This window comes from Nymphaea colorata, chromosome 1 (genome assembly GCF_008831285.2).
Source record: "Nymphaea colorata isolate Beijing-Zhang1983 chromosome 1, ASM883128v2, whole genome shotgun sequence".
In the NCBI taxonomy this organism is placed as follows: Eukaryota; Viridiplantae; Streptophyta; class Magnoliopsida; order Nymphaeales; family Nymphaeaceae; genus Nymphaea; species Nymphaea colorata.
In genome coordinates this window covers 37,821,502-37,833,988 of record NC_045138.2, presented here as the reverse complement: position 1 = coordinate 37,833,988, position 12,487 = coordinate 37,821,502, and the positions used below count along the sequence as shown (strand labels likewise).

The 12,487-nt window shown below is 40.8% G+C and overlaps 1 protein-coding gene and 1 long non-coding RNA gene across 2 annotated transcripts; one reads left to right on the top strand and one right to left on the bottom strand.

Moving 5' to 3' along the window:
* The first annotated feature begins 380 nt into the window (after positions 1 to 380).
* Positions 381 to 1,632, top strand: LOC116265868 (uncharacterized). Its single transcript, XR_004175205.2, has 2 exons — positions 381 to 756; positions 976 to 1,632. It is a non-coding gene; the product is annotated as an uncharacterized LOC116265868 (long non-coding RNA).
* A 2,957-nt stretch (positions 1,633 to 4,589) lies between these two features.
* Positions 4,590 to 8,681, bottom strand: LOC116267719 (wax ester synthase/diacylglycerol acyltransferase 4-like). The gene is made up of 5 exons (XM_031649592.2): positions 8,391 to 8,681; positions 6,435 to 7,007; positions 5,668 to 6,021; positions 5,242 to 5,379; positions 4,590 to 5,057 (listed from the first exon to the last, which is right to left on the bottom strand). Exons 1-5 carry the CDS (start codon positions 8,598 to 8,600, stop codon positions 4,881 to 4,883), a joined length of 1,452 nt encoding a protein of 483 aa, XP_031505452.1. The 5' UTR covers positions 8,601 to 8,681; the 3' UTR covers positions 4,590 to 4,880.
* Between the last annotated feature and the right edge of the window lie 3,806 nt (positions 8,682 to 12,487).

The window sequence follows — 12,487 nt, the reverse complement described above, 5'->3', positions numbered from 1 at the left end:
ATATCAGTCAATTCTTGACATTGTAGCAGTTCCTGTTATGATGGTATTATCAAACATAATTAATACATGATATCTATTTTCCTTACTTATAATCGTCTGCTTTTTCTTATTTGACTTTGCTTATTAATTTTGATTGAAAAATCCATGCATTAAAATTTAGTAGTGTTTTTCTTTAGGCCCCTGTTTGATGGCCAGGATAAATTACTGGAGGAGAGGGTGAAAAATGTACGGGTGAGTGAAATTTCAGCTGTTACCTGTTTAATGTAAAGGAGAAGGAGAGTAGGTGAAATTTCATCCGCCCGACTAAACAAGCATCAAACACGGTGAAATTTCACCTATTTAATGTAAACGAGAGTAGGTGAAATTTCACCCGCTCGACAACGCTTCTTCAGACGCTCATTTCACCCCAAACCTCCTCCCTCTGCAGCCTCGTCTCCCTCACATTCCTGCCTTCTCACCGTCGCAACCTCCTCCCTCTGCAGCCTCGTCTCCCTCGCCTTCTCGCCTTCTCACCGTCGCACCAGAGGCGTCGCCCCTCTCACCATCGCCACTCTGCCGTCGCCGCTCCGCTCCTCCGCCGGTTTGCTTTCTCCCTTTCTCTCTTGCTCTTGCCGATGCATTCGCTTTCTCCCTTTCCCTCTTGCTGATGCCTTTGCCACCGTTCTGTGGCCTTCTATCTCTGCCACGATCGAGCAAGCCAGCCATATCTCCAACCTTCCTTCATTGCCAGGGCCGAGCAGTAGGGACATCTGCAAGGTAAATTCCTCTCTCTCGTGCGTCAGGGCAAACTCCTGAACCACCGATTAGGGCATTCCTCTTTGTTTTTAATTTTTCTCATTCATCATAGTCTTTGAATTCCTTCGTTTTTAATTTGATTGTCATGATCTGCGGCAATAGTTACTTGAAATTACTGGATAGTTCCAAGATCACCTGCTTAAGTATTCCTATTCACCGCGGGGATTTTTTTTTTTTCAGTGTCAAGTGACAGACCCTCAAGTTGCAATTCGTCCCCTCTTTCACCAAGAGCAGATCATCGCCCTTTGCCATCAAATCCCACTGCCCGCCAGCAGCAGCAAGTCTTCTCCTCAGCAAAATTATATTCAGGCAGGCTTCTTTCGGATGCTATCATGTTCGTTGTAGATTTGCAGGTTCAGTTAGGATGTCTGTGGAGTTCACACAATCTACTTCTGAAAATATTGTTAGGATGTCTTCTACTGTATGTTGAAGGCCGCTCTTTAGTATGAATTTGGTGGGATTGTCTGTGGAGTTCACACAATTTGTCTCTCTTGCTTGGTTTTTGGAGGCCCCAGTAGAATTGATATGAATGGTTGCTGTAGATTTGTTGGGATTGTCGGAAGCGGAGGGTTTTAGTAATGTGCTTGATAGTACTGAGGGTAAAGTGGTGATGCCCCTACAGGAGGGAGAGAAAGGGAGCGTTGGACGGATTAATCTGCTTCTTTACAAACCGCTGTTTAGATGGTCCAGCACTGTATTGTAGTCACTTATACAGTTAAATGAATTTCTTTGGGGATGTAGCATGTGAAAGAATACCACTTTGTTCAATACATGGTTAAATAGAAAAAAGCAGAAAAGAGACTGAAAATAAGCAAAAAGATTACATGGTTACATGAATACTAGCCTATCTCACCCAATTGTTTGTGTAGCACGTTAGCTTAGATAATCCATTGCATGTTCAGTTAACCATTTGGGTCGCAAATTAGTTAGTGCTTACGTGTATGTATGTGTGTATGTTATGGTTTGCAGACTGTGTGGGGTATAGATTAGTCTTTTCCTCTTTTAAAAGATACCAGAAGGTCTTCATCACCTTGCTCAAGGTCTTGTATAGAAATTCTGAAAATGTGAGGCCAGACCTTTGCTCCTCTAAGTGCCATCGCTTATGTGAGGGGACTTGAGCAGCAGCAAAACAAATGCATTTACCTCTTACTGGTGTGTGTCTTTCTTACAAGTTTCTTGTGTAGCCTTCATCTTATGTTATGCTTTGTCTATGTTCTGCTTATGAACAGTTAAAATTGCGTTCCCTCATATTTTTAATTCAAGCCTTTAGCTCTTGTCCTTTCAATGTACTGTTTTATGACGTTAAATTCCAACGTCAAATTTGAAAAGGATAGGACACAAAAAAACAACATTTACCACGTTAAATACGTTAAATTTTTTTTGTACATCAAACATGTTTAAATTTACCATGTTAATTTTTTCCTGTGCATCAAACATGGTTAAATTTACCACGTTAAATTTTTCCTGTGTATCAAACAGAGTTTCAGATTAAAAGAGGAAGAAAATTCATCCTGTAAATTTTTTCAGAAAAATTTACCATGGTAAATTTACCACGTTAAATTTCACCCGACAATCAAACGGGCCCTTAGGGAGAAAACTCTTTAAGTTTGGAAGATGACACCTCAGAAGTTAGTGTGCAGTTCGGGTAGAACATAATAGAGAGTTTAGTGGATAACATAACTGCATTGAAAAAGAAAATGGAGAATATATAATTGGTCATTTTGTGAACGAATCAAAATGATCGGGCAAATGAAAATATTCAGGCTTGTGATAATGGTATCAATGGAGACATAAGATTGAAAATATTGAAGAACAGCCAGAGTATGTTGATGTTGCTGCATCTACATTAATTGGATCTTTTTTTACAAAAATTGTACTAAATCCAGGTCACGAGTTCCATTCAAACCAAACCCCTTTTGACCAAAGCTCGTTGAATTGTATGAGTTAAGTTTGGGTCAAACCCAACCACTTGACACTCTTTCAAAGGTATGGAGCATGGACTCTCCCAAGAATACAAAAAATAGAAACAGAGCATCCCAAAAGTGAAAAACAATTAAAAATAAGAACAGCTCTAAGATTCAGAAACAACAATGATCCATCAGAAAGAATTCGCTTCAGTTCAAGTGTTGGATTATGTTTTTCTTTCATCCCCATCGATTAAAAACCAAACGCAGTACACGGAATCCGGAAAAGAAAGAAAATATGATAATGAATCTGAAAGAACGTAGCGATGGATGTTATAATCATATCAAGACGATCATAAGTCAATGACTTCATGTTCATCATCATCTTCAAAACAGAAAACACCCCAAATGAGGCTACTGAAAAGCCCATGAAAACATTGCCGAACAAAAAATTCAATGAGAAACAGAGATAGGGAAAGAGAGCAATACCAGACGCGAAAATGCACTATTGTTTCAAAAAACGGCGAAGATACAGCACCCAACACTACCAACTCTAAACAAAATCACAAAAAAAGACCAAATTTAAGAATCAAGATCATCGTTTCTAGAGAAGAGAAAACAGAGGAAAATAAACCAAAAGCACAAATGCAGAAGCACCCATCTCCGAAAAACCAAGAGACACCACACATCTACAAGAACAACGTGATTGCGAACCATCCGCCAAGAAGCATCACACGGACTAAACAAGTGGAGGGAATTCCTTTGATAGGCTTTCTGAGAGGGTCCCTTAGAAACACTAAGGAGGGGAATCACTGTCAGCCGTCCGATCTCCTCTTGATCCACGGTGAACGCAGTATCTCCCTTTTTTGTCTCCTGTTGGTGACGGAAGAGGGCACCCTGTTTCTAGTTCAGAGGAGCTAGCTAGACGATGCAAACGGCTCGGGTCAAGAGTGGATGTGGGTCCAAAGGGGCAGGATGGGTGGGCGAGGTGCCCCATGGGACGTTCGGGTCAGCCGTGGTCAAACCCGAACCGTTCCCACTATGGATCATGGGAGCAGAATTGAGATTTAATGTCCCATTCTCGTTTAAGCGACCGACCATTTGACTCTAGTTGGTCCTCTCTCGTCGTCAGATTTCAAGTCCAAAATTTGGACCTCTAGCCCATTCGACCCTTACATGTATCTATCCTCAAAATCTGGGTTGTCATATGCCCCTCTAAATGAGTGCACGGGTGTTCGCCTTTAAGATTGCACCAGTTTCATAGCTCAGATCTAATTTCTGTCATTCTAATCAAATTGGACCATATAGATTCAGCACAGTCTCTTTAGATAAGATTGGTAGCGAGTTCTTGATATTCGACTTGTATCCATGAGAATAGACGCAAGTAGGTTGGTAAATGGTTCCTGTCTCGTTCGGGATCTGGCTTGAGCATACATCCTGCTATTTCCTTAATTTTCATGCCTTATATGCCGACATTTACGCATTCATATGTGGGGGAGAGAGCGCGCCGCAAAAGCTTATGCATAAGTACCTCTTCAACGACCACAGTTAATGTCTTTATAAGCAATTTTACTGTATATATTATGTGATTTGCATTGTAGATTTGGCAACAATGGGGTGTTAGATTTTGTTTTTACAACATAAAAACGCTTTTCTAATTTCAAAATCACTGGGGGGTTTGATTACTCTCTATTTGAAATCCATAGATCTGATGTGGCATGTTTTTGTTAATATGACAAAAAATCAATGGTTCATCCACACTTGAAATCCATATTTACTTCTTCGCATTGAAAAATGGTAGGAAATCGAAAGTGGGAGGGTTTGATCTTAAATGCATGGTTTTCAAATCCTGAGGATCTCAAACTCGAGGCTATCAAACGTCCCAAATCATTAGATTGTTATAACTGCTGACTCTAAAATATTGCAGAATCCATTGTATACACGCCAGTTTCTGGCAATACAAAGGTCTATTCATATCCATTCAACAATCTGGGTCGCACCATGAATAGATGCATGGGCAAAGTATAACCTTAAAACGTTGAGATAAGCTCTCAGTAGCAAGAGAAAGGGAGTGAGATAGCAGGAATTGTAGAAATGAAGGCAATAGAGTATTGGGGAGATAAAACAGACTTGAACGTTCCCAGAAAAGCGTCTGTTTTATGGGACAATTCATTTTCCCTCTCAGACATCTCCCTGGCTTGAGGGTGGTGTATAACGCTTCCCTCTTACAGCATCAAGTATCTTGGCAAATGCTTCTTCGAAGCATCCTGACATCGCTTCAGAATCTAAGAAGCCTTTCTCTCCTCCTACAGCCAATCTCAGCTTCCCCATGTAACTCAGCATTGATATGGTGAGGCTCTGCAGACATTAGCAACTCTCTATCAACCATGGCAGACGAATCTAAACAGGGTATTATGAAAATCTCTCTCTCTCTCTCTCTCTCTCACACACACACACATACACGCACACACACACACACACATATATATATATACAAACGCACTCTTGCATGCACATGTGCCTGTCTAACGAGCATACCCACCTGCGGTAAACGTGTCACCATGAAATAGAAGCTTTTAACTGGACAACCCCCCATGGATATCTTCTCCAATGGGCCAATTATGTTTGAAATGGTCATGCTGGTGTTTCTTAGTGTCGAATGGATGTGCTCTGCTGCTGCCTGTAACAAGCCAAAGAGTCATATAAGTTCCAATTTCATGGAAATTTGGACATTCAGTCATGTTCTGATTCAAACTCAGATGAAGAACTTGATATGAGTCCAAATCTAGAGCTGGAGATCCAGCTTTTGCCAAAGGAAATGAACCAAGTGAACTCAAATCCGATTGGCCGGTTGAACCAAATCAGAACGTAACAATTTTAAAATCTCTGTCATGCTCCAGCCATGCTTCAAACATTGTCAAATGGTGACTACCCATTTGACATGGTTGGTTATAAGTGTTAGGCTCACCTCAGGGCCTCTTAACCTCCTTAGCATCTCTAAGAATCTCCCAGTTAGATATACACCAAGTGAGCTCCTCTTTTTCATGATCAGTTCTTGTGCTTCAAACACATAATCGATTGGGTTCGCCTTCTTGATGCATTTGCATGCAGGGAGAGGAACATGAATGAATCCGAACTGGTTTCCCCATGACGCTTCAGCTCCATCCTTCCTTATATCCTCTAAAGACAGATGCTTAGAGACACTTCTTGTGTTTAGCAACACCAATGCAGTGGCAGGTAAGTTTTCTGAGCCCGGACTCATGCGGTGCATGTACAACTGAATGCCATAGAATACAGTCCCTGTGATTACATCATTCACGGTCTGCCGTGAAAATAAGAAGGCAAGAAATCAGCGGATAATGAAGACATTACAGTAAAATGTAAACCATGTTTTGCTTTTAGCAATTAACCCTGACGGATGGTGTGGTTGAATATTGGTGCCTAGAATTGTCAAAAGAGGAGATAAAATATTAATATCTTCTAATCTTTAGTCGTTTTCGTGACCTTTTGTCTGATAAGTTCTGGAAGACCGAAAAAAAGGTGGGTGTGTTGTAGTTTTTAGTGCCAAAATACTGTTGAAACTAAAAAAAAAGGTTTATTTAGATTTTCATAACTTTTAAGCACTTTAGTTTATAAAAACGAGGCATCACGCTTAGTACTTTTTGGCGGACACGTTGGACTCTTGTAAGCAAATGAACAGGAAATTTACATCCACGATAGGTCAAAGAAACTTACTGCCTTCAATTCTTCTCTAACTTCTCGAATCTCCTCTAGTGAAAGAGAAATAGAGGAGATGAACACTGGCTTGAACTCAACCCCAAGTTCTCCTGATCTTATAGGAGACTTAGGATCTACAAGCAAACTGCTTTTCAGCAGGCTCCAGCCAAAGTCTTGAAAGGTGAACCAAAGCGGTGAGAGATGTCTCCATATGGTTCCGTTTTCAATTTTAGAACGGTTTTGCTTGGAGGAACCATTACAAGATGGAAATGTAAGTGGCAGGGACGGGTCGTCGGCTCTTCGCAGACAGGAAAACAATGCTGTCATCAGGGAGAAGCCATCCCCAATTGCATGGTGGAGCTTGAACACAAGGGTGTTCACTGCACTAGGAGTGCAGTACTTGAAGATATGGACCTCCCACAGGGGCTTGTTCTGCGACATTTCTTCAATGGCTATCTCTGAGAGGTATCCTTGCAGGTGTTTCTCATATTCTTCAGGTGATAATCCAGGGGGAAAAGTTGGGATCCTTATATGATCCTTAATGTTCACCTTCACTGGCTTCCAATGTTTCACACCCTTTGTATCTTTGACCTACAAATAATAGGAAAACAAATTTTTTCCACCTCAGAAGTGTGACAAGGGTAAAAGTTTGAACTAAACTTTATGAAAGATCAGTGGCATTAATGAGCATCAAAATTTGTATTTTATGCAAGGTTTTCCATCTAACATTGGTGAAGACGAAATTCCCGAGCACACAAGTAGTATATATCTTAATGGCGCCACTCATCTGGGTAATCAAGCTGGAATTTCTTTTCGCCTTTTTGAAAGGTAAACATGGAAACATTAAGAAATCCAATCCCTTATAGGTCCCGCAACAACGCTATAAGGGGATGTATGAGTCTGGTAACAGCACCAGCCGAACAGATGCCAGCTTTTGTTCCATGCTGGGCGCGATGGAACGCCTGGAACACGTAAAAGCTGTTCTTATCGCTCCTTCTTTGATAATACACGCAGTTACAGAACACCCTGTTCTTATAACAGGCCTTCTGCTTTCAAACAGCGATCATATCATGAAAATGAAGCCGTGACTGCACAACTGTCCATGCAGTCTTCTTTGCAGCATTAGAAATTTTGTGGTACATCGGGACTGATTTGTTAGTGGTTGTAGGCAGCTGGGGACATTTATGAGTTGTCTGACATGAATAGCTGGTAAAGTGCACTATTTCTTCCAGACGGGTGGAGGAAGACGGTAACGTCATTTTCAGGCGTCAAACAGAAGCAGAAGCGACTTGAGAATGCCCAAGCAAGTTAAATCTGATGGTGACTCCAACCAGTCTTTTTTTTTGGAGCTAGACCAGTTCTGCATAGAAAAGGGTGTCTCGTTTTTATGAAAGAGCCATTTGAGAATTCAAACTTTCTTTTTCTGCTTTTCTAATTGGCCGAACTAGTTCGAGTTCAAATTAATAAACCATTGTTATCTGAATGAGAGGGATCAGGGATGCTTAGTGAGAGAGAGAGACAGAGAGGTGGAAACTGGCCAAAAGAAATGGTGCAGTGTGGAGCTTCGCTGTCAACAATGACTTGTATTGTCATTCAGCGAGGTTCGAAAGGCACTTCCACCTTTCTCTTTTGGAGCATGTTTTGCAGCGAGAAGAGATCATGATCCAGGCGGGTGATCTGCAATACCCTCGTAAACTATACTAACTGGTCGGTCTGGGTGGCGTCTAGTGAGCGCCTCCCTTGTTCGGTTCCCATGTAAACATTTCTCTCTCTCTCTTTCTCTCTCTGTGGCTAGATTAATGGCTAACCATCACACGTTCTCAATAAGAAAAAATGAGGCCATTCGATCAATCTTCTATCAAAATTACTCCTACCAACCGCCAAAAAGCATAACAAAGCCACGAGAGGAAGGGAAGCAAGGAGAAAGACAGAAGACCAAAATGATGAAAAAGATTTGGGCACCATGTAAACTACCATGATTGAGGAGAAGCGAGTGCTGACTGGCAAGAACTCCTTCCTGAGGATCTCCTCGCGTTGCTCCCCACCAGCGACGGGGCTCTCCAGCTCGAACACTGCCAGAATGTAGACGGACAGAACCGAGCTATTGAAGAACTGGCCGTTGGGGCTGACCGGAATCCGCTCATCCCCATCCCCACCTTCTGCTGCCGCTCCTCCTCTCATCATCTGACCGTTCGGCTGATCTCAGCAGTGCAATGGTGCCACCTTTTAAGCTTGCACCATCCCTTTCAACCTCGCCCCCCACTATTTTCGTGTCTGAGAATTTTGAACTTTTCATTTTATCTTTGTAGGAGTACAAGAATACTTTGGTTATTAAAACAAGGCCAACATTAGCCTTAGCGTTGTACCCGTGCATTCAATCTCTGGCAGCACAACATGTGTTTGTCCCTACGTTTAAATGACACTAAAAGAAGCAGCTAATCTGGTGGAGGTAGGAAGAATGGCATTAATGGCGAGTTACAGGTCATCACACGGCATCTCATTTGAAAATCCTTTACCTAATTCTTATAATTTATCCATTTCTTTTCCCAAATTTTGATAATGTATATAGATGCATATGTATTAATATGTATGTGCACACACAAAGCACCGTGCAATCTCCATTTGAAATAATGGAGACAATTTCTAAATCAAATGAATGACTTGGGCAAAGTTGTTTCTTTTTGGCCGAAACGACACCTAAAAGATCTGAGGAAGTCCACCTCTTGCTTGTTGTCAAGGTTAAAACTAAAAGGTATCTTCTTTACTATGCTTTAGTACTATCATTTAATGGTGCATAGAACAGATGGGAGTACATGCTTGCTTATGAAACGAAATGATGGTTTTGAAAATTTTGTAATTGTGATATGGGACCATAGAAAAAAGTCTGCAGATTGAACCAGATGGCAGTATACCATGTCTCTCCTTTCTAATAGTCTAATTTGTGGTGGAATAAAAATTGAGTAGTGGACGACGGGACGTGATCTAAAGTTTCAATTAAAAAAATGTTATATATATATATATATATATATATATGATAACGATATTTATGGCATATATTGTTAGCAAAACTAAACCTAAGCATGTGAACTTAAATGATCAGTCTGTGGATGAAGAGTTTCTTCAGAATCCATTTTCTGCTGTATCGGTCGCGAACCGAGTTGCATATATCCATGTTCTCCTACCCGCAGGACTCGAAAAGAGGTGACCAATTGTGTCAAGATTTGCACTGAAAATGTGGATCCAATTAATAAGGCAATATTACCTGAATTGGGCTTGAAATGAAGCTTGATGTGGACATGATCAGCGGGAATTGTGCAATTCCGACCTCATGCACACCAAGTTCTTTGCTTCATCTTGCTTATGATTGTGAATTATTCTTCCATTCCTCGCATAACAAAAAAAAGGACAACTTGTTCTTGGGGTCCACGGTTGATATTTGTGCTCTCCAAACATATATTCATAATATACATGCTAAAAAAATATACTAAGTTGTTCCAAAAAGTTATACTATTGGAAGAAATAGGATTTTTTTGGTCAAGGGGCACTTGAATTATATATTCAGGTTTGATGTGAGCAGTATCATATACAATTTTTTATTCATCCCAGTCTAAATTTGAGTCGAAATTTTTTGATGGGTTGGTGTGGGCAGTGACTTATACAAACACATATGTAGCTCCACTAATGCTATTGTAGTACATTCCACTTCCCATTTAATGGATGAAATGGAGAAACCCCCGTGCAAGGGTTGAAAAGAGAAAGAGAGAGATGATAGTTGTCTTTATGCGGCCGATAATCTATACCAAATGGGGGAGGGGGCGGAGACAAGAAAGTGAAGTGGCAATAGAGACGGGTTGGTCCCTAATACCGATCCTAGTGAGTATGTACTCGCCACAATGTGTTACGGGCAAGTACCCAATACTCGATATAGTCAGTTGGGAGAGCCAAGGTTTTCTTGAAAGAAGAACATTATATAATTTTCAAAATCTTTATTGGGCCAAATTTAATTTAAAAAAATATTTTGATTTTTGAAAAACTGGGGTGGTGCACGGCCTTTAAGCAAAACCAATTGTATCTCTCACTCACTTTTATGAGTAGGTGGCATGCACAGGAGTTGTTGAATATGTGATACTTTGTTCATTTATTCCAACAGCAGTGCATCGTACTTTTTAAACAATAAAGTGGTAGTTGTGAAATATGTGATAAAGAACATATGTTTCAATAACACAATATTATGAAACGTTCAGTTAAAGTACCTACAAGACATGAAAATGCATCAGCAGGTGCGTGGGTCACGTCTTGGTGGTGTACACTAAGAGGGCCACCTACATGGTGACTACTTTTCTTTCTTCTCTGCACACCCACAAGCATGCCCACCGGCCGACACACTTCTATTAGCTAATACATAAGTTAACATAAGCCCAAATCTATGTCCAGACCAACAATTGTTCAGAGTAAAGGTCTTGCTGCCCAAAACTCTTACACTCTTATGTGAATCATATTGACGACAGACTTTCTACCTGCCCATCAATCGGGCCAGTTATGCCAAGTCTGCGTTGAGACTATTTTGGTAGTGTATTTACCAGTGGAGCCGATATGTATTCTGATTCCTCAGTATCTTGGGCGCAATATTCTGCAGCTTGGCTTTCTTTTGCCCACTCTACTACCGACACAGGCCATATGCTTCTGATCCAACCATATGGATTTAGCTGTCAAACACTGTTCAAATCAGATAGTCACTAAGAAAACGGAAAGACGCCGATTCCTACAATGATTGGCAGCAAGATTAAGTGAAGCAGGTAAATATAACTCCAACCAGCTGCGTGAACTTTGGACTTAGATTCAGATCCAACCTGTCTCTTCCATCTAGCCCCACAGACAAAATAAACCACACACTCACCTACTGCCCCTGCCTCGGCACTGGGATTGTCTATTCCAATCTGCTGTCAGGTCTTTAATGTGCCAGCACATTTTTCTCTACCTTAGGAATACTGTATTAATCGGCTTGCATTTCCCTAAGTTGTGCTGGTTATCTATGTGCTTCTCTTCCTGGTTCGCTTCCAATGCTGAAATGAGAGAATCTGGAGTAGTCCCAAGTTCAATTGTGGATTAACTGCCATCTTCCAACTCACTGTCTCCGCACTCATGCAGGCAGGCCGTTTGATTAAGTTTTTTGTTTCTCTATCATACTTTCATTAACAAATGTCGACCATGTATGTGGTCTCCGGCTGGTGGAAAAGATGGTGTTCGGACTAGGAGTCCGAATCCACATGCAAGTGGCTGTCTTTTTAGGGCGTCGAGTTTTGACAGGATTTAACAGTCAGTTGAGATGGATGCAGCTGTTGATTGGAGTTAGAAACAACGTCTATAATCACATTATATTTCTTTGAATAAGAGCATGGTCTTCTTAGCAAACAATGTTTCTTTTACCAGATACCCTCTCAGATTCGTGTTTGCCCCTTCATTATAAAAAGCATGTCCAGAAACCGAGGAAGAAGGTTTTACTATTAATCTGAGGAGAGGTAGAAAAAATTTACCACTCGAAAGGTTTTACTAGTGTAGCAAGGTAAAAAAAAAAATGTTATCCTTGAAAACTGTTCTCTCTTTTTCTACTCATAATATCGACGACAAACTCCAGAGGGAGAGTCCGCCACTTAGGACCTTATATGTATATATTTAAAGGCCCATAGCATTTGAAACTTACTTCGGTGGCCGGCGTACCATGTCTCCCCTTTCTAATAGTCTAATTTGTGGTGGAACAAAAATTGACTAGTGGACGACGGGACGTGATCTAAAGTTTCAATTAAAAAAAAAAAAATGTTGTTAGTGTGTCTATAACGATTTTTATGGCATATATTTTTAGCAAAAGTGAACCTAAGCATATTATGCACATGGAAGAACACTTCTCTTGCTGGTTACCAAGAGACAATGTATTTTACAGGAATCTGAAAATTAAAAGGTCCAAATTTTTTATTCATGTTGGTGAGCAAGAGGAAAATGTGAAGGATGTCAAGTTGAAGATTTGGAACTGAGTCTCAGTCTTGCCAATTTTATTGCCTGAATTCATCTTCGTG

Excerpts from the sequence above, each read along its gene's own strand:
- LOC116267719 (XM_031649592.2), bottom strand. The coding sequence starts at position 8,600 with ATGATGAGAGGAGGAGCGGCAGCAGAAGGTGGGGATGGGGATGAGCGG. Across the intron at positions 7,008-8,390 it reads CTCGCTTCTCCTCAATCATG|GTCAAAGATACAAAGGGTGT; the intron begins GTAGTTTACATG and ends TATTATTTGTAG. Across the intron at positions 5,058-5,241 it reads TGGTGACACGTTTACCGCAG|AGCCTCACCATATCAATGCT; the intron begins GTGGGTATGCTC and ends TAATGTCTGCAG.